This window comes from Amia ocellicauda, chromosome 19, assembly GCF_036373705.1.
Source record: "Amia ocellicauda isolate fAmiCal2 chromosome 19, fAmiCal2.hap1, whole genome shotgun sequence".
Classification (NCBI taxonomy): domain Eukaryota; kingdom Metazoa; phylum Chordata; class Actinopteri; order Amiiformes; family Amiidae; genus Amia; species Amia ocellicauda.
Genome location: NC_089868.1, coordinates 2,694,793 through 2,718,125, shown reverse-complemented (window position 1 = coordinate 2,718,125; position 23,333 = coordinate 2,694,793). Strand labels below are relative to the sequence as shown.

The 23,333-nt window shown below is 39.5% G+C and overlaps 1 protein-coding gene across 1 annotated transcript in view; it reads left to right on the top strand.

Annotated features, from left to right (window-relative positions):
- Window positions 1-23,333, top strand: part of cacna1ea (calcium channel, voltage-dependent, R type, alpha 1E subunit a) — a 191,879-nt gene that overhangs the window by 11,855 nt on the left and 156,691 nt on the right. The window contains exon 2 of the mRNA XM_066692001.1: window positions 19,223-19,328. Coding sequence (XP_066548098.1) covers window positions 19,223-19,328 — 106 coding nt within the window. The remainder of the gene's footprint in view (window positions 1-19,222; window positions 19,329-23,333) is intronic.

Below are 23,333 nucleotides of genomic sequence, written 5' to 3'. Positions count from 1 at the left end.
TTAGTGTAGTTCTACTGTTTGATTGAACAATAACACAGAAGAGTCCTCCTACTTCAAGACCCCCCCCCCCCTCACGGTAACACCGATCACCACGGTAAATTCTTCAGTGGTATATTGATACTAAAACTGTCACCGGCACAGCCTTAGAAGTAGCACCTGAATGTCCTACACCTCTCAAGGTCAACAGTTCCTTTAAATGAACAAGTGACTTGCTTAACTGATTGATGATTGATATTGTAGGAGTCTTTAGAAATTTGTGATTTAGGATAACCTATAAAACAAACTGGATTGAGGTTTTCCGGGAGCATGGTTGGAGACCTCCTGCAGTAAAGGTGCAGTAAAGGTTTGCAGTGGGAGTTATATGTATATGATTTTTACCCTTCTGTTCATCTTGAGTCTACGCATTGGGTTTACCACTCTGGTCCTCAGTAAGGAGAGATGTTTCTGGGGCTGGTAATAGTGTATCTGTGATAAGCAGCTTGATTCAGGCATTCTAGACATCAGATGAAGACCGTCATCAGAACGGACACCCTAAAGGAAGAGTATTTTAACAAGGACTCAATAATTGAAAGAGCCTTCTGTGTTGCAAGTGTCCAGTGTTTTCAATTCCCCACTGCAACATCTGAAACAAGCTTCCAATTTTGTAGAAAATGTGTATCAATATAGTATTTGAAGGGAAAACATCCTGTGCGATGTGTCTGTTTGGCTGGCTGGCTGGCAGGCTTGTCTGTGTATTTGTTCTGAGGAGAGTGGGTCCCCGTGTGGTGGGAGCACGTAGACGAGGCCATGTTTAGACAGTGTGTGTGTGTCGGTGAGGAGCAGGTGTCTCGAGGAAAATAATTCCTCTCCTCAAATTTGTGATTGATCAGATTCGGTTTTCACACTGACGCATAGCCATCTAATTGCTGTGTAATTGCCTGGCAGCCGACCAACGTGAGAGCTGGTCTGTTCCTTGTGTTGTTTCAAGGGAAGCCAGGAGGCTGCCGTGTGTGCTGCTGTGCGGTGTGTCCTGGGTGTACGTTTACTTTCAACACAAAGCAGCCTACTTTGTTTAACAAATTGATGCCATCCTGGAGTCCACTGTGGCCCAGTCCTGGCATAGTGTGGAACGGGAAGGAAGCTGGACTCTTGGCTTGGGTTTGAATTTGCAAACATTAGTACCATTTGTGTAGAGGTGACACTAGTGTATAGCTGGGGGCAGGGAGGGGCTTAAGGACTGCTTGTATTGTTGTTCATTTGGACTTCTCTGATACATGAATTCGTCTTCTTCATGCCTTTCAAAGGATTCATTTGTTTTAGCTCAAATATGCATTTTCTCACATCTTTTGAATCATCCATGTAGATGTCTATATATATATACACTCACCTAAAGGATTATTAGGAACACCATACTAATACTGTGTTTGACCCCCTTTCGCCTTCAGAACTGCCTTAATTCTACGTGGCATTGATTCAACATGGTGCTGAAAGCATTCTTTAGAAATGTTGTCCCATATTGATAGGATAGTATCTTGCAGTTGATGGAGATTTGTGGGATGCACATCCAGGGCACGAAGCTCCCGTTCCACCACATCCCAAAGATGCTCTATTGGGTTGAGATCTGGTGACTGTGGGGGCCAGTTTAGTACAGTGAACTCATTGTCATGTTCAAGAAACCAATTTGAAATGATTCCACCTTTGTGACATGGTGCATTATCCTGCTGGAAGTAGCCATCAGAGGATGGGTACATGGTGGTCATAAAGGGATGGACATGGTCAGAAACAATGCTCAGGTAGGCCGTGGCATTTAAACGATGCCCAATTGGCACTAAGGGGCCTAAAGTGTGCCAAGAAAACATCCCCCACACCATCACACCACCACCACCAGCCTGCACAGTGGTAACAAGGCATGATGGATCCATGTTCTCATTCTGTTTACGCCAAATTCTGACTCTACCATCTGAATGTCTCAACAGAAATCGAGACTCATCAGACCAGGCAACATTTTTCCAGTCTTCAACTGTCCAATTTTGGTGAGCTTGTGCAAATTGTAGCCTCTTTTTCCTATTTGTAGTGGAGATGAGTGGTACCCAGTGGGGTCTTCTGCTGTTGTAGCCCATCCGCCTCAAGGTTGTACGTGTTGTGGCTTCACAAATGCTTTGCTGCATACCTCGGTTGTAACGAGTGGTTATTTCAGTCAAAGTTGCTCTTCTATCAGCTTGAATCAGTCGGCCCATTCTCCTCTGACCTCTAGCATCAACAAGGCATTTTCGCCCACAGGACTGCCGCATACTGGATGTTTTTTCCTTTTCACACCATTCTTTGTAAACCCTAGAAATGGTTGTGCGTGAAAATCCCAGTAACTGAGCAGATTGTGAAATACTCAGACCGGCCCGTCTGGCACCAACAACCATGCCACGCTCAAAATTGCTTAAATCACCTTTCTTTCCCATTCAGACATTCAGTTTGGAGTTCAGGAGATTGTCTTGACCAGGACCACACCCCTAAATGCATTGAAGCAACTGCTATGTGATTGGTTGGTTAGATAATTGCATTAATGAGAAATTGAACAGGTGTTCCTAATAATCCTTTAGGTGAGTGTATATATATATATATATATGTATATATATATATATATATATATATATATATATATATATATATATATATATATATATATCGATTTGGGATGTGTGTCATTTAAAACAATGTTAATTGGTGGTTCGTGTAGTTCAATAAATGTGGCTCAACAGTTAATTGCTGTGTTCCAGGTGAAACGTGCAGACTTCCAGTGACAACTCTGTGCAGCTCAAGGTTGCATTGAGTTTCAACCAGATCAGATGTTGGGAGTTCTTTTTGCACTTTCGTTCACTTTGCGTTTTTAAATATTTATGTATATACCATATATTTATTTTTAAACCTCAGCATTGCATTAGCCTTTCATGCAAGGAAGCAGTGCTTCCACATCCTGAAAATGTCTTTCATATTTGGGGTATTGTCCTATACGTCTTCCACAATGATTTATACATCTCTGTCATCACCATGAAATCAATCAATCTCTTACAAATCTGTATCTTGAAACCCTGTGCTTTGTTAGTCACTTAAACAACACTGCAGAATAATGAACAGCCATAAGAATTGTGGTTTAAACTTGTCTATTTCTGAAACAGAAGAGGCAATAAGCTTGATATTTGATAGAAAACGAGGCAGTATGCATCATGAAGATTTGTCAATGTGGGTAGTAATTACCACACTGTAGCCATCATAGAAACATACTTTGTATGTTCAGCTACAGTATGTAGAAATTCCAGCCCAGTTACTTTATAAATGGAGCAAATTGACTGTTTATTAGATTATTATTAGTATTAGTAAAGTATTTTTAAAATGTACAGAATTAACTTTAATTGTATTTCTTCCATCATTAGCAATGCTTATATTTCAACCATAATTCTGATTTTGATCATTCTTATGTGGAACATAATGATGAAACATGAACTGGTAATTAATGCCAGACTATTTCATATATGTATTGAAACACACAGTACATTCATGCATATGTGTATACAGTAAACTGACAAAAAGAATACTAAATATATATATATACATATATATATATATATATACATATATACGTATATACATATATATATATATATACGTATATACATATATATATATATATATATACGTATATACATATATATATATATATATATATATATATATATACGTATATACATATATATATATATACATATATATATATATATATATATATATATATATATATATATATATATATATATATACATATATATATATATATACACTCACCTAAAGGATTATTAGGAACACCTGTTCAATTTCTCATTAATGCAATTATCTAACCAACCAATCACATAGCAGTTGCTTCAATGCATTTAGGGGTGTGGTCCTGGTCAAGACAATCTCCTGAACTCCAAACTGAATGTCTGAATGGGAAAGAAAGGTGATTTAAGCAATTTTGAGCGTGGCATGGTTGTTGGTGCCAGACGGGCCGGTCTGAGTATTTCACAATCTGCTCAGTTACTGGGATTTTCACGCACAACCATTTCTAGGGTTTACAAAGAATGGTGTGAAAAGGAAAAAACATCCAGTATGCGGCAGTCCTGTGGGCGAAAATGCCTTGTTGATGCTAGAGGTCAGAGGAGAATGGGCCGACTGATTCAAGCTGATAGAAGAGCAACTTTGACTGAAATAACCACTCGTTACAACCGAGGTATGCAGCCAAGCATTTGTGAAGCCACAACACGTACAACCTTGAGGCGGATGGGCTACAACAGCAGAAGACCCCACCGGGTACCACTCATCTCCACTACAAATAGGAAAAAGAGGCTACAATTTGCACAAGCTCACCAAAATTGGACAGTTGAAGACTGGAAAAATGTTGCCTGGTCTGATGAGTCTCGATTTCTGTTGAGACATTCAGATGGTAGAGTCAGAATTTGGCGTAAACAGAATGAGAACATGGATCCATCATGCCTTGTTACCACTGTGCAGGCTGGTGGTGGTGGTGTAATGGTGTGGGGGATGTTTTCTTGGCACACTTTAGGCCCCTTAGTGCCAATTGGGCATCGTTTAAATGCCACGGCCTACCTGAGCATTGTTTCTGACCATGTCCATCCCTTTATGACCACCATGTACCCATCCTCTGATGGCTACTTCCAGCAGGATAATGCACCATGTCACAAAGGTTGAATCATTTCAAATTGGTTTCTTGAACATGACAATGAGTTCACTGTACTAAACTGGCCCCCACAGTCACCAGATCTCAACCCAGTAGAGCATCTTTGGGATGTGGTGGAACGGGAGCTTCGTGCTCTGGATGTGCATCCCACAAATCTCCATCAACTGCAAGATGCTATCCTATCAATATGGGCCAACATTTCTAAAGAATGCTTTCAGCACCTTGTTGAATCAATGCCACGTAGAATTAAGGCAGTTCTGAAGGCGAAACGGGGTCAAACACAGTATTAGTATGGTGTTCCTAATAATCCTTTAGGTGAGTGTATATATACAGTTAGGTCCATAAATGTTTGGACAGTGACACAATTATCATCATTTTGGCTCTGTATGCCACCACAATGGATTTGAAAGGAAACAATGTACTTTAAGTGTAGACTTTCATCTTTAATTTGAGGATAGTTACATCCAAATTGGGTGAACAGTGTAGGAATTACACCCATTTTTATATGTGGTTCTCACAATGTTAGGGGCTCAAAAGTATTTGGACAAACTAATATAATAATTAATTAAATTGTGAGTTTCAATATTTGGTTGCAAATCCTTTGCAGTCAATGACTGCTTGAAGTCTGGAACCCATAGACATCACCAGATTCTGGGTTTCTTCCCTGGTGATGCTCTGCCAGCCTGTACTGCAACTGTCTTTAGTTCCTGCCTGTTCTTGGTGCATTTTGCCTTCAGTTTTGCTTAGAAGTCAAAACAAACCAATTAGAGAGAGAGTAAAAACATTAGGTGTGGCCAAATCAAACTATTTGGTACATTCTTAAAAAGAAAGAATGCACTGGTGAGCTCAGGAACACCAAAAGGCCCAGAAGACCGCAGAAAACAACTGTGGTGGATGACAGAAGAATTATTTCCCTGGTGAAGAAAAACCCCTTCACAACAGTTGGCCAGATCAAGAACACCCTCCAGGAAGTAGGCGTATCTGTGTCAAAGTCAACAATCAGGAGAAGACTTCACCAGAGTAAATACAGAGGGGGTTTACCACAAGATGTAAACAGGAAGCAGGAAAACCAAATTAGGGTTTGCCATAAAACATCTAAAGAGCCCTGTACAGTTCTGGAGCAACATCCTATGGACAGATGAGACAAAGATCACCTTATACCAGAATGATGGGAAGAGAAGAGTATGGAGAAGCGGGAAGGGACTGCTCATGATCCGAAGCATACCACCTCACCTGTGAAGCATATTATGGCATGGGCATGTATGGCTGCCCATATTGATGATGTGACTGTGGACAAAAGCAGCAGGATGAATTCTGAAGTGTTTAGGGTTATATTATCTGCTCAGATTCAGCCAAATGCTTCAAAACACATTGGACGGCGCTTCACAGTGCAGATGAACAATGACCCGAAGCATCTTGCGAAAGCAACCCAAGACTTGTTTAAGGAGAAGAAGTGGAATGTTCTGCAATGGCCAAGTCAATCACCTGACCTGAATCCAATTGAGCATGCATTTCACTTGCTGAAGGCAAAACTGAAGGCAAAACACCCCAAGAACAAGCAGGAACTAATGACAGCTGCAGTACAGGACTGGCAGAGCATCACCAGGGAAGAAACCCAGCATCTGGTGATGTCTGTGGGTTCTAGACTTCAGGCAGTCATTGACTGCAAAGCATTTGCAACCAAGTATTTAAACTCAGAATTTAATTCATGATTATGTTAGTTTGTCTAATTCATTTTGAGCCCCTAAAATTGAGGGGACCACATATAAAAATGGGTGTAATTCCTACACTGTTCACCCAATTTGGATGTATCTACCCTCAAATTAAAGATTCAAGTCTACACTTAAAGCACATCTTGATTGTTTCCTTTCAAATTTATTGTGGTGGTGTATAGATACACAATTATGACAATTGTGTCACTGTCCAAATATTTATGGACCTAACTGTATATATAGTGATGTTTGTCTTGTTTGCTAAACAGTCAATAATCTGACTGCACTGGCTTTCTTGACTGCTCATGAAGCCATTTGCTGGGATGTCAGAGTTCTTAATGTGAAGCGTCTGGAAGTCTCATCTCACCAGTCATCAAGCATACAGTCCACATCCAAAACAACTCTTCACCTTACTTTACAACCATTTTTTCAGGACGTGCCTTAACAGTAATTATATAGCATATTCTACATTAAAAATAATTTGTCCTTAATTGTAAATAGAAATTGTAATCTTTCTCAATTCGTATGTCATAATGAGATATGGGTGAACTGCTGTATGCTGTTTTTGAATCCAGGCTGTTATACCTGCATCTGTCAAAGAATTCTGAACTACGGCTCCAAATTCCAAACTTGAAATGGCACAATTTTATTTTTGAAGTTGCTATACAACTTATCTTATCAAATAGTACCTTCCCAATGTCAGGGTGCAATTTTGGCCTCAGGCAACTGTGATGTCATGAAGGAACTGTTGCTTGTGTGAATTGCTGTTCTTCTCCAAACGATCTTCACCCAATTCGATTAACCGAAGAAAAAAGTATGAGTCTAAAAGTAACTGCCAGAAACATGTATTTCCAGACTTCATTAACATTGCAGGCTTATTTCTTTTTTAAGGGGTGATAATCTTGTTGAGCCGTCTCGGCATTGCTCAAAAAGTGGAGTCTCCATGGCAACCTGCCAAGTTGCATTTGTGTTCAGGTGCCCTCAAGACAAACAAACAGCATGTTCCCTGTTCCCTGGCTGTGTAGGTCTTGATTGGTACTGTCCAATATAGTTTCTGTCTCTCTGGTTGGGATAGAGTTCAGAGTGCCCTTGAGGTTTGTCTGCTGGTTCACTCAGGGTGTCTTGTTCCAGTAATAAACTTTGCCAGCCTATTATTTAAACGTTGCACCGAGTGACTTATGCTCAATTTGGCCTGAGTGTACTTATGATCTCATGATGTGGTGCCCCAAAGAACATCTTCATTAAGGAATGTTCTCCATCATTCCAGAGATACACGGACATTAAAAGCTAATGGAACATTTTTCCAACATCTGAAAAGGTGTTTTCCTCCAGAACTACTTTCTGTACTTTCTAATTTCATTGGATTATTCCTCTACACAATCTTATGCAGAAATTGTGCTTTACTGCCAGCCCTGTAACTCTGTATGGATATCCCTCAAAATGTACTTCCCCAAGCAAACATAACTACATATACATTAATAATATAAAATGGCTCTTCAGAACACCGAATATGGCAAACATAATTAGGTTTGCATAATACAAAATATTACACACTCAAAAGAGACACTTGTTTTATATGTTACTGTGAAAAACCCCCACAAAGGTGCATTGCAGTGAGAGTCATTGGGGATCTGGGAAAGAAAGAGAAATGTAATGAATGCATTTTTTCATACTTTCAGTAAAATAGCTGCCATTTCAGTGGTATCTTGAGAAATCTGAGTGAATGATACATTGCAATGAAAAGCTTAGCAAACCATCCCCGTTTCTGCCTTAAACTAACTAATTTTGGAAGCAGACACTCCACCTCAGTCTTCAACAGCATTAGAGGGACGAGGTAATTGTGAAACTATTATTGAAATCCTACCATCTCCCAGCGGTGGAATAATCACCAGATTCTCGGCGTGCTGTTCGCTTCTATTTCGGTCACGCCGATCATGCTGACAATGGAAAGTCACAACTGTAATTCCACGAGATGTAGATGACGCAGTGTGAAAATCAGAACCAACAGTGATGCGATTCCTCACATGTTGATTATAAATTATTTTTGTGACGAGATTAAATTGATAGGAATGCCTGGATGTTGATGTATCCTTACACATGCTTTCCCCAACGAATCAATATCTAGAAACACCTTTGTTGAACTGTGATTGCAGATCACATAAATGCTTTATCGTTAATAAAGTATGAATATAGAGTTAATAACAATTTATTAACCAACATACACTGATGATTCACTGCATGTTATAAACAAATGTTTCAGTAAAACACGAGAGAGAGATAGCAAAGAAGGAACCGAAGCAGCTATTGAATAGTGAGCTTGTGGAACCAAGAATGAAAGCGATTTGAACTTCTCTAGTGGGTGACCAGTCGCGCTATATTACTGCTTTTAGGTTATAGGTTTACTAAACAGAGGACGAATTCCAAGTCTCTCAAGATGCTATGAAAATGAATTATTACACTTCTCAGAATTGATTTTTTTTCTCCAAAATATTGAATCTCCCTTGTTGCATTAGGATTGGTAGTCTGGAGTGACATTTCTCATAATAAAATAGATGCAGACGTCTACTTGTCTTGTTATTGGTAACAAATTAGTGTTAATGATAACAAATGCATGTTAAAGGTGGAAGTTTTCATTGATTGTGTGAGCTATACTGCTGCATTCATTGTGTGTGTATGGACCTTCTGAACAAGTGGTTGTTCGTGGTGTCACACAGACCGGAGTTTGTTTTTCATAGTTTGTATTAATTTGCTCTTAACTATACTATTTGCGAGGAACCAGGGGGTCCTTAGAGGTTTCTAATGATACTCATTACTTGACGGAAAAACACTATGACATTCTGGGAGCAATGATTACAGTATATAATTAAGCTGTAAGCATCATTAATGACATTCAGATGCGAAACTCACAACAAGGACTGAAATTCGGCGAGTCTCAGTGTTCTAATGCTGTCAAGTTTTTCATTGTGCATTTATTGTAAAAACCCATACAAAAGTAAAATCTTTTAACCGCCAGCAAAGAGAGTTAAGGTGACTGATGGGGCTCTTTATTTATTCTCATTGAGATGATTACAAGACACTTTGTGAATTGTGGCTCATAGCAAGAAGATGCTTAATAAGAACAGGAAAGATTCAGTCCATGTATTTGCATTTTTTTAAAACACTTCAAATCTGAAACTGTGTTTCATCATTGTTGAGCACATAGTGTGTTCCTTGACAGTAACTTGTCTTATATTGAAAAACAAATGAAAAAAACGCTTTGTGGTCAATAAACCTTCTTTTAGGATGTGTGGTTTAAATCACAGCTGAAAACAAAATCATTGAAAACTTTAAATTGATGATGTTTATTGACTTGGAAGCAAAGCCTGTAGCACACAATAAAAAAAACTTTAAAAAGACTTTAAAAAAACTATTTGGTTATAGGAGCTGCAGATAATGATATTTGCAGTCTGTAGGTATTTCATTGTATTTGTCTTTGTACTGTTACAAGTTAGAAGTCTTCTGTTCCTGTTTGAATGTGTCTGTCATTGGACTCGAAGCGTTCCGAAGTCTAACCTGGTGTTACATGTAAAAGCTCCTGTTTATCTCCCGGACCTGCTACAGCAAAACAGCATTTCAAAATCCCATGAATTACACAATTGAAATGGAAAAGGAAAGGACTGGAAGAAATTGAAAGGTCAGAGTTGTATGGTAATGCTTTTAAAGCCCACAACCACCCCTCCTTACACATGCATGCACACTCTCACACACACGTACACACACACACACACACACACACACTCCCCTGCTCCTACTTTTCAAAAGGTCGCAATCATGCATGCTATCACCACAACTCGCTTGCATTAATGAAAGCTCAATTAAAACCCGGAATCAATAGGACTGCAGTGACTTATTTTTGGACTTCCGTATCGAGACTGATCTGGGCGCAGCGGGGGCCGGATCGATGGGCCTTTGGGGGCACCTTAACCCAAATGAGCAGCTTAGCGTCTTTGCTTTTGCTCAGGTGTGGCTGAGAGGGCAAGCAGCATGTGGTCTTTCTAATCCGCTGGGCAGAAGGTACTTTCCTGTGTGGGAGGAAGTGTCGTGCAGCTTTGCTGTGCGTTTGATGAAGAGGGGGTGCGCAGCAGGTTGTCAACACTGATTATTTTGGGAAGTCCTACTGAGGGTAGGTGGGAGGGGACACAGTCCTGATTTGCACATTGTTTTTAGTCTTTTCATTGGAAATGTTCACACTAACACACTCCACGTCAGAAAAATGACTAATGATGCATTGGGACATACAGTATGAACACATTGATATTCTGTCAGTTTAAACAGAACCCCATCATCTCCCGGAGGCTGCTCTTCACACCCCAAATGTTATGAATTGTAAGATGGAAGAGAGAAATGGTGGGGGGGGGGTGATAAACCCATAGAGCAGAGACACTCAACCTTAATGACACAGGAAATTAAATACCAAGGTAAAGAGAATTGTATTACCTCCTCAACTCCGCACAAAGGAGTTAGTAGATCTGAGCGCCACTCTCAGGGAACATCGTCCCGCCGCTTGGTGTGTCTGTGCTTTATGGAGTGAGTCCATAAAGAGTTACAGGGAAAGTTTAAAGGTGCAAAGGTTGCTACCAGAAGATAGCAGCAAAATAGAAAGACAGTGATTGTTACTTTCAGTCCCATGTAGTTTTCGAATTGAAGCTTGGTTTTTTTTTTTAAATGAGGAAGGAAAAGTAGAACGAATTGTGCCCTGGAGCCACAATGTTTGAAAGTCATCATTTTAGGTTTTACAACTTCTTTCATTAGCTAATTTTGTGTTGGAATACTTTATTTGGATTTTTTGTAGGGGGGGTTCCAAAGCAAGGCTAGAGAAATGAAAAGATGAAGTTATGATTTTGAATGTATGGAATGTATGCAAACGCTTGTTAGTCTTCAGGACACAGATTTTGTTGTATTTTTAGATATTTTTGTATTCAAGTGCTGTAGAGTATATCATTATTTTATTATTATTTTATGTCATGTTAAAAGTAAGGCTACACATTCCTGATTCTTTGTGTTGGTTCTTTGGTTATTATTGGTATTAGATAGAACTATACTGAATAACACTTGTAATGCCAATGCCAACTTGTAATGGATGCTATGCTTTCTATTTAACATTTTAACAAAGTCATTACTGCCCCATACATGACACATACACACACATACTACTAGACAATAAAATTACATGTTTTTCTGTACCTGTTCTTCAGAACAAATACATAAGATTTTTTTCCAGCTACACAATTCCAAACAACAATCAGGAATACAAATTTTGGCAGAACATGTACGCTGTTTACAGAGTGAGAAAAGAAAGACACGTTTCCTAATTTACCTCATACACAGGGACTTCCTCTGGAGACTGACTAGAGTTTTTCTGGATGTGGAAGTTCTCCAGGATCAGGTGTCTTTGCTGTCAGATCATTTGGAAAAGGATGTAAAACCCAGCCCCAGACTCAAATGTCATAAAAGTGATCCATAAAAAAGATGACACTATTCCAGTAAGGCTTTCATTGATCTACATTGTGCTTTATGTGTTGTGTCTAACCCATCTCTAGCTGACAAGCCTTTGAGAACTGTGAGCTTCATTTAAATTAATAAAAGAAAAAAAAAACAGCCAGTGAAATGAGCAAAGTTATTTAAGGAAAATGCTTGTGCAAAACAAAAATGAAGTAAAACTTTCCTGGGACAATGTTGGAAAGTAGTTGGCTTATTTAACAGCAGGATTGTGTATCACAGAGTATTTAAACTTGGTGTAAATATGAATAGGATCATGGGAAACACATTCCCATAGACAATGGCAGCTGACAGCAGGGGTGTCTCAGGGTGGCCATCATTTGTGTCCTTGATGGCTGGCATCAGTTTGCTTGACTAGAGGATGATATGATGTTTGATCATAAGAACATAAGAAGAATATAAGAAAGTTTACAACCGAGAGGAAGCCATTCGCTCCATTATGCTCATTTGGTGTCCATTAATAACTAAGTGATCCAAGGATCCTATCCAGTCTATTTTTGAATGTTCCCAAATTGTCTCTTCAACCACATTGCTGGGGAGTTTGTTCCAGATTGTGACAACTCTCTGTGTGAAGAAGTGTCTCCTGTTTTCCGTCTTGAGTGCCTTGAAGCCCAATTTCCATTTGTTTCCCCCGGGTCCGTGTATCCCTGCTGATCTGGAAAAGCTCCTCTGGTTTGATGTGGTCGATGCCTTTCATGATTTTGAAGACTCATGTTTTAGTTCCCCACCATCTGAGTGTCATTAGTCTATTTGCTGAAACTAAAGCACTGCCATTTTGTGTTTCACTGCCTTTTGCTCAAACTCCTGCTGTAGAGTTTCTAAGTCCCCTTTGTGTTCAAGAAAGCATACGCTACAAACATATGCGTATAAAGTATGTACTCTAATGGAGATCTCACCCTTCACTGAGAATAGAAATCTGGTCCTGCATAATAGCAGTACAATATCAGAAGTAAATTAATAGCATCAGTAATCGACTTCATCAGCTAAACAGAGTGCTTTTTTTTGGTGTTACTTACTTTGTTGGACTCGGTTGCCATTACAACAATGCATTGACTGACTTGAGCCTTAAATTTGTGGTCTCTTATCATCCAATTGGCTTTGAGAAAGAGTTATGATGGCGTCATATGGGTAAGAATGATATTTTATGGGATTTCTGAGATGATTCAACACTGGCATTTCTATGTGAAACAGCTTCAGTAGCCAGCAAGTGATAAAACCTGATATAAAAGAGCACTGAACTTGATGCAGTTCCGATGAGCTCAGTGAAATGTGTACTTCACCTGTATCAGAGATGAAGCTCGTTTATAAAAGGACAGTAGACATGTCAGCGTTCCTTAGTGTGTTCTGTTTATGACTTAACACGGTTCATTAATGCACTCTTCACAGTAATGACTGCCACTACATAGATGATGCTTGTGTATCGAAAGTGTAAAGATCAACATCAAGAGGAAGTCTTGCTTTTTGGTATATCTCCCTCCTACTGAAACCAGATAGGATGCAGTTTTATGGGCCACGTAACCTTAGTTTGAAATTCAGTCACCATAGAACTCCATTGCGCTGTGTACTTTCAAGTCAAACCCTTTATCTTTTATTAATCAGTGTTGAATTTGAAGTCTGAATTATTAAGCGCGTCTCATTATGAGATGGAGAAAATGCCTGCTGTCAGTTGCCTTGATCCACCCTCAAGCGTTAGTCCGTTCAGTAACCTGGACTCGGCATGTGTGCAAGAGTTGTGAAGAGCCTGCTTTGCAAGACCTCGTTTTGGACAAAGTGGAGATCCCAAGCTGACAGAGATGCAGTTCCATTGAAGAGTGTCCATGCCATCTGTTCACTATAAGCATTTTTGGCTAGTCCACCTTTAGCCATGATATGTCTCAAAAAGGAGGTCAGTCCAGCCTGTTAGAGGAACTCCCACTTTCCAGTACTGACTGAACTCTACTTCTTTGATCTCCGGATAAACTAGGCGACTGGAATTTCAAAACCCTATTTAAGTCCTAAAAACAAAATGAACCATGAAATTGAACCAATTGTAGCTGTGAACTTCTACTGTGTCATTCTGGAGATACCTTGGCATAGCTCCATGGCAAACTTGGAAAAGAGACACCAACCAGAATTATTTTTTTATGCAGCTGATATCAGTTTGAAATTACAGAGGAAAGCAAAACTATTATTGTTGCATAGTGCAGTATTTTGTCTGAAACTGTACAGTACATTTACTAAGGTTTACTCTTAAAGAAACTGTCTATGAGTAAAAACTAAACTGCAGAATTCATTGTTTTACTATATATTCTTCATCTGTACTTAGATGTAATGTAGCTTCATAAGGTGTTTACTGTAGTTCTTTCTGCTGTTTTTACTGAAGTTGTGATCGTCAAGCAAAAATTGCACAATTTACTAGATTAACTAAAAAAATATACATTTACTGGCTACTAAGTTACAGCTTTAAACATAACCATATATTACACAACATATTTTAAATTAGAAAATTTACTATATTAAGTTGTCTTTCATAAAGTACCTTTTTATTATTTTTACTGTAGCAATAGTTTTTGGTGAGCAATTAGGCTAATTATTGCAGTGAATAAACCCCAAAAGTAGAAACACACCCTTTTAATTACATCAGTAAAAAATCTGTTGAAGCAACAAGTAAACAGCAATATGTTTAAATATATTAACACCACTCTGTGTCGATAATAACCCCCCCCCCCCCCCATGGTCCTCTGTTGGGAATAAATTACTGTTTCCTGACAGAAAACAGGAAATGAAAAGTGGAACCCAAATTTAAATTGGCAGCCACAATAACTACAGGCTCACAGAGACACGCACATTAATAAACATCTTCATCCAGGCAAGCAGATCAAAGGTTCTCACCGGCTATAACTCAACTACGTGTAAATATTAGGATTTGTAGAAACTTGTTATTTAAAAAATAATAATAATAATACTCATGCCCAAAAACTAAGATTAAACAAAACTTTGTATTCTAGGAAAGGTTGTAAGGCAGAATTACTGACAACACTTATTTATATCCCTGTGTACTGTTACATCTGGGCTTCTTCCTGACTTTTGAGGAGCAGGGAGCTGGTTGCCATGGAGAGGGCTATGTGCCGAGTGTATTATTAGCGCTGGTGCCGTCCTCTGTGCTGTTAGTCGCCACCGTTTCAGATTCAGCATCAGGTTTGGGGGGGCATCAGGTGGACAGTAATTGAAATAACAAAAGTCAGGGGTCAGGGCCGACTTGGAGATAATTGGCCAAGAGGGCTTCCCATGCTTAATGTGATTTACTTTGATTTGCAGCTTTTTTGTGTCACAGTGTAGTTTGAAATGGCAGAATAGAAGTGTTAGTATGATTAGCACATGGCTCATTTTAATTGATTAAGTTTTTCCCTCCTGAGGTTGAACTAGGTAGATTTCTACCCAGGCAGATTCCTGATGTCAATTATCAAGCTAACGCTCTCCGTATTTTGTGCGTTTCATTTTGTGTCGAGCTTCACAGCAGCGCAGGGAAGACAGAATCAACATCCACACAAGTAAACCCCTGCCCAAGAATTTAGATTTTTTTAATGTATGATTTCATCTCTTCTGTGTGCTCTATTAACATTATGTCAGATTATATTATCATGATTTTGAACAAAAAAGTTTAATAAGATGGTCCCAGTTGAACTTTCAAAAGGTTACAGATATGATGGCTTTTATTACTTTTGATGGCAGCTTCTAATTCTTCTCAGAATCTTGTTGTGCTCTCTTTTATCTTTAATGTGTTCCAGATCTTGCTAGTCATTGTGTAGAGAGGTTACTCATTTCAAATTATGACATATGTTTTGTCATGCTTAGCCCTAACATTATCACAAGTTTTCAGGAAATAGGAAAATGTCATTCATTATAATATACATGTGCAGGGTCTGACATCATTTGTAAAATCTGGTTGTCCAGTATGGCCTTGAAATTGTACTCCCCCCAAAAAAGATACACCTTTGCAATCGAAGGTTAGGCAGGGTTTAAGCAGTGGTGGTGTATGGGTAAAAATAAATGTCCCGGAATGGTTCCAATCGCAATTGTCAACCTGGGTAGGGGGGTGCTAATGGATTGTCAACATACACACAAACGTACACACATCTTTTCATCCGATACATTGTGGATGCTCCATTTATTCAACCAGAGGTACATCTAAACTGTGAGGAATTACACATTTTACAAGATCCATTTGAAACTGCCCCACAGGAAGTGTTTGTTTGTTTTTTAGCATCAATTGTTGCATCAAAGTATGTTTTTGGTTCCTGAAATAGACTTATTTCTGACTATCAGGGGTAAAACTCAGCCAGGTGGATAATTCTGCTCATCATGTTCATAATGAGGACCACTGCGAAACCCAAATCGAAATCTCTTACCAGGTGCTTTTTCATAACGTTCATCCTGCTTTGCCAGCTGTTGAAATCTGCATTTCCTTTGTGGCAGTGCTTGTTACATTTTCCTCATGTTGGCTGAAAACACAATGGTTTCACAAATGTATCATCTTCTTCTCCCCAAAAAGCTCAGGGAGTGGGTGTCTTCAGTGCCCCTCTCCTGCAGTTGCTCCTTTCTGGGAGCAGTGTTCGCATTGATCTCCTCCAGTTTGGCAAAGGAGACTTTGTCAATTTTTTATTTATTTATTTGATACCTCAGAAAGAAACGCTCTGCCCACGCACCCGGGCAGAAAGCGCCTAGCTAATTCCCTGCTCGGCCTCAGGCTAGATTTGAACCTGCAACCTTCAGAGACCCTGGGAAGATCTGGAAGCCTAGCGAGAACCCCTAGTTTGTGGTACACGCTGTTTTCCTCCCACTCCCCAGTTCTGCCACCTCACCTCTGGAAACGCAGAGGAGGTACCCCAGCTCTTGTAGGCTCTGGCTGCGATGGAGGCCTTTTCATGTCTGATTCGTGCTGCGGGGCTCTGGGAAGATCTGGCGCCTTGCACTGGAGGATCTGGGGGTGGGGAGAGCACCTCCAGGCAGGCAGGCATAAGGATTAGCTGGCATTGTTTGGAGAAGAAAAGTACAGACATTCTCATCGCCTATAAATAGGATGCATCCTCACGCAGGGGTATTAACAGTGGTGTTAAGGAGTGGGATACTGCACTTTAGGGGAGAAAGTAACTGCCTGTTATTGATGTTTCTGCCTTTGGTAGAGAGATTAACTGAATCATTCTGTTTTAACTAAGGCTTTCTAAACAGCCTGCCCAGCCTTAACGAATCATTCTGTTAGTCACTTTGTGTGCTGTATAAAACATTTTCTTTTGAAGTAGCTTGCTGCATATTTAATATTTAAATGCATTTTTGTGAATCTACATGAATACCGGGCCCCACTGCATTCTTACATTTATTCTGAGCACGGTGCTTTAACTGAATCAGAGAAGGTTTTTTTTGTCTGTATTAATGGCCACATAGTAAAATAGGCCCTAGGTTATAAGAAAATGCACTTATATGGAAGCTTTTCTATGGGATAAGAATTAGTCATGTGAAATCATAAAGGGACTCATTATTTTTGAATCAATTTAACCCAGCAGCTGGACAGATGCTGGTATAGGAGCTTGGTTACTTACAAGCCAATAAAATCGGTTTGCACCACAGTTCTGTGGAACAGTGCACTGCAGATGTTAGTGCTCATGCTTTATATATCACATAGAAGGGAGGTAAGCGGGTCTTTGTTAAGTGTAATAAGATGCAGAGATGCTACAGGTTTGTGATGTCATTCCCAGTCCTGATTGTCAGAACGCCATTCTGCATCAGCCTTGACACCTTGCTTGGAAAGGGCCTCGAAACAGCATATGTCAACAGTGCTTCTTTCACACCTTCTGGGGAAATTGATTAAGTCATTTTCATTCTTGACGGATTTACAGCTGTTTCTTACGACAATATGACTTTTGAACTGAATGCTTAAGGACTTCAATGTAGTGGGTAAACGTGTACAATTACAGTTTGTGTGTAGAGGTAGCTTAGCTGCTGGCTAGATTTTATAGTGTTTGAATTTAGATTATTATAACCCCTCACATTCTGATTTATGATTGTGAAGGTTACAAGAAAACAATCCATTTGATGTATTTAGTTAAGTTGCTTGCTAACAGTCAACAGTCATTATTCTATAAAGAATTGCGATTTGTCTTAAATGCACCTTTTTGTTTTACATTGATCCCGGTTTCATTTGCTGAGCTTGAAGGAGTCCTGTGGCTTGACTTGTCAATATCTTTCGGGATTCAGATGAATACTTACACTGAATCCTGTTCTGCTGAAGACAAGTGATTCAATTTACTTGTCTGTGATATGAATGGAATTGTTTTACTTTTAACTCTTTAGTCTAATTTTTGTTATAATTGAAAACTAAAACTGAACACAATATTGTTAATACTAATACATGCTTGATTATAAAGGGATTATAAAGGGACTCCCCTTGATTAGTATTTTGCACCCCTCTTTGTGTTGACTGTTTTAAAAAGACAATCTATATTTACACCTAAATCCTTTGAGTAACTATCATCTTCAGGTTGGTCAGCATCTCCTTGATAAATATAACGCACATTCTAGCCACATGCATGTGTGGTTCTGTACTTGTCGATGACAAATTTAATTGGCCAGATGGTTGCTCAGTAATCTAGTTTCGCTGCTGTTACAATTTTTTGGTACACCCTTTATCTTTGAGTCATTTTGAAATTTAAATAAAAAATGCATTATATGCGAGTCAGGTCGATAATATATTGCCATCACCATCAGCCCGTATCAATCCACTCCCCAAGATGGCTCCACTTCCATCTTCAGCTTCTCTTTTCCATGTCACGCCCACAAAGTTTTTGATTTCATCTCCCCATGTTTTGTGGTTGTCGTCTAGGTCTATATATATATAAATACAGAGAAAGAAAATATCCTATAATTGATCCCTTTTTTACTACACTGACTACATCCTCTTACCAGTACTTTGCTGTCTTCACATGAATCATTTCCCAGTCCGTATCCGTATATAACAGCACTCTTGGGTTGAAGAGCCTGTTGCAGTGATGTCACTCCCCTTATGGTCGGTAGATCATTTACACGCTCCATTTCGGCATACTGCAGTCAAGCAGATGTAGTGGCCGACTGTCTCTCAAAAACTTTCCCATTTTTTTCAGCTGGATTCCATCTCCTTTATTCAGATTCACAAGGACGACTTTTCAACATGTTTTTCTTTGTTTGTTGTTTCAATTGTGTGAATGACTTGTATGCTGCTGTATGTCAAGATTGTCTTTCCTTAACCAGCCTGCACTCCTTTTGAATACATGATCCTGGCCACCATCATAGCCAACTGCATTGTCCTGGCTCTGGAGCAGCACCTTCCTGGAGAAGACAAGACGCCCATGTCCAAGAGACTAGTGAGTAAACTCTTCAACACGCCAGACATACTGACCCATTTCAGGGGCTTCCTCATGTCATCACTGTGTGGAGATGCCTCTGTTTCAGAACACACCTTCTCATATTTACATTTTACATTTACAAAAGACTCACAATTCACTGAAATGAATGCAATATTCTTCGCTTGGATGGAGTGTTGGATGCCCCTTGATGTGACAAATGGAAAATTACTATTGGCACTAGCTGTTGTCTTCTTGTCCCATCAGAGGTGACACCTCCAGTAATGCTTTGGTTTGAGTGTTATAATTATGTATTTAATGTATTTAACACATGGCCTGACAATCCTATGGCATGTAAAGAGCAAGTCATCTGATTGTACAGTGGTCTAACTCAGGTCACCACAACACCACTCCCAGAGAGCAGCAAACTCAGCAGGTTTTTATGTTTGTGTCTGAACCATCACTTGGAAGTGTTGTTAAACTGATCCAAAGCCAAACAATGGGCAGGACCAGGTAGTTAAGAGCTCAAAAACTGTTTCTGTTTTGTTCTAGTCACATCTATCAGGCCAGTGAATGTGCTGCTCACTTGTTTGCTGGCTCTACACAGGAAGGACACATTGCGCTGGAATCAATGTTAAAGGAAACTCATCCAGACGGAAATCTTCACTTTCTGATTTAATTCTTCTGATTTAAACTCCCTGATTCAGCTCATTATGACCTTAATACAATTGGTTTAACACACTAAGTGCTGTGCTTTCACTCATACCCAGTAGCGCTGCAACTGGTTTAAAGGACTAACATTACCACTAACAAACAACCATCGCCTCTCCTACTTTTGATGGCAATATATGTTTTTGAACATCTCTGTCATTTAAAGAAACAAATAGCCATTTTCCATAATGACAAAAAAATGAATAGCACGTTTTATAAAGAAAAATAAATAGATTGTAATCAAAATATGCATGTAATTAAGGGGAAAAAACAACATTGATTTATATGAATTCAAAATGCGTAGCACTTTGACCAGCATGAGTCATAAGTGATGATAAAAGGGAACTATTTATATATGTATAAAGTCAACTTTTAACAATGATTTAATGATGACTTTTGTCTCCAAATTCATTTCTGGACATGTTGTGCAGCCATTCTAGATGCTGCTCTCTTGTAAAATGCTGTTGATGAGCAATTGCTTTGTTTACTGTAGCAAAACGCGTATTTTTAGGAATGACATTCATATGCACCTGAGACAATGTAACAGTGATCAAGCGATGACACCTCCGTTTCATATCAAAGTTGCAGGAAAAACCTAGAAACAGCAGTCACCTTTCTTACACTAGGCTGAGAGTCTAACATTATGCACCTCTGATAAATAATCTCACCGCACTGCTGTAATAAACAACAGTATATACACCGATCAGCCATAACATTATGACCACTGACAGGTGAAGTGAATAACGCTGATAATCTCGTTATCATGGCACCTGTCAGTGGGTGGGATATATTAGGCAGCAAGTGAACATTTTGTCCTCAAAGTTGATGTTAGAAGCGGGGAAAATGGGCAAGCGTAAGGATCTGAGCGACTTTGACAAGGGCCAAATTGTGATGGCTAGATGACTGGATCTCCAAAACTGCAGCTCTTGTGGGGTGTTCCCGGTCTGCAGTGGTCAGTACCTATCAAAAGTGGTCCAAGGAAGGAAAAGCGGTGAACCGGCGACAGGGTCATGGGCGGCCAAGGCTCACTGATGCACGTGGGGAGCGAAGGCTGGCCCATGTGGTCCGATCCAACAGATGAGCTACTGTAGCTCACATTGCTGAAAAAGTTAATGCTGGTTCTGATAGAAAGTTGTCAGAACACACAATGCATTGCAGTTTGCTGTGTATGGGGCTGCGTAGCCGCAGACCAGTCAGGGTGCCCATGCTGACCCCTGTCCACTGCCGAAAGCGCCTACAATGGGCACGTGAGCATCAGAACTGGACCACGGAGCAATGGAAGAAGGTAGCCTGGTCTGATGAATCACAAGTTCAAGGTGTTGACTTGACCTCCAAATTCCCCAGATCTCAATACAATCGAGCATCTGTGGGATGTGCTGGACAAACAAGTCCGATCCATGGAACCCCCACCTCGCAACTTACAGGACTTAAAGGATCTGCTGCTAACATCTTGGTGCCAGATACCACAGCACACCTTCAGAGGTCTAGTGGAGTCCATGCCACGATGAGTCAGGGCTGTTTTGGGACCTACACAATATTAGGCAGGTGGTCATAATGTTATACCGATCAGCCATATGTAAGCATATGTATGTTGTTCCCCTTATAAACAGGAGGAATATACATAGAATGTGAAGATGTACCTCTGGCTGAAGTGTCTTCTGCTTATTGTGCCCAATGGAGCTCTCAGTTTGGGTATTTAAGGTACATTAGGTTTTCACTTTCACTTTTTCTTTCCCCATAAAGGCTTTCTAGCTGTTCAGCACACTGGCCCTTGACATAGATGTGACTTATTTACTGAGGAGGGGCCAGATCAATTAAAAAAGTTAAATCAATTAAAGAGCGTCTGTGTGCTCGGTAAAGACATGGTCAAGACAGTGTCTGGTGTCTGGTGGATGACTAAAGGCGTAATGCTCAATATGTCTTTGTGTAGCTAGGGATAACGCATTTATTCCAAAGGTATTGTAATTAAAGCTATTCTTTAAGGACTTAATCCCTTCAGTTTTTAAAATGTATTTTATTATTATTGGAGTGTCTGCCTGGTGATAACAGCTCACCATTTGTAAAAATGGAGGCTGTATAGCCAGTACTTTAGCTGACCTTTTCTCATTATTTACTGTGTGGGTTGATGTGGGTGTGGATGTGTGTGTGTGCTTGAAGGTTATTTATTCTGGACAAATACCAGTAGATATTGGCATGATTACCAGAACCAGAAACCACAGTAGTATTAACACTGACCACGTTTTATATAACAACAGCATATTCATTATCATCTAAATGATTATGAAGAAAAAAAAGAAAAGAAAAAAGACATAATAATAACAATAAGTCAACTCAGAGTAGGATCATTAGAACAGAAACTCCAGGTCTCTACTCTTATAGGATGTAACCCTGCTATCTGATTTTGTTCCATCTATCCAAAGAAGATCAAAAGTTTGAATGTGGATGAGAGAGTGCGGGGCTACAGGAATGGATGGCCTCGAGTTTAGCTTTGAGGATCTGGTTGTATATTACAAATAAAGGATCCAGCCAAGATTCAGCGCGTTCTTTAAGGCAGCACCTCTGAGATCCTTGAGGAAGAAGCAGAGCCTGATCCCAGTGTTGCCCAGAACTGCTTATTTATTCATTTGAAGTTTCTGCTTGCCAGGAAAAACAGGAATATAAATGTCAAAGTATTAGGTTAAGCAAAAACTCAAATTTGCTCTCTGCGCCTAAAATAATACAGATGAATACAAATAATACATGACTGAGACCTTTAAGCAAGGTTTCCATCATGAATATTGGGTGCTATTTATAAATCAGTCTCTCATTAATTCTAGGATGTAAAATCATTGTATATACCCTTATTGCTCTCTAGGTCATTCTGAATGCACATTGCAATATTACCCCACAAAGGTGATCACTGGCTAGACTGAGGGGTGATTATGTATCAGTAATTTGCTATCAACACCATATTGCATATTAAACTTGATTGATTTGTATATTGAGTTGGGAAGACAAAGTGCCATTTTGAGACAATGTTGCTTAAGAAAAAAAGCTTGAGGTTTCAGTTTGTTACATGCAATAAAATAAAAAGATACATGGCAACACATTGTTCATTCGATTGTGTGAATAAATTTAAATTGAAAAACTCAGATAAATACTTATTATTCTACTCTTGACTAGCAAGGGAACTGGTTACATATGCAGCGCATTAACAAGAAAAGAAATTCACTGTAGATGTGTGTACAGCACATTCAAACATGTGAGTATCAAAGTAATTGACTAGCTGCATTTAGGGAATTGATATTTCATTCTGGATGGTATACGGCCATATTC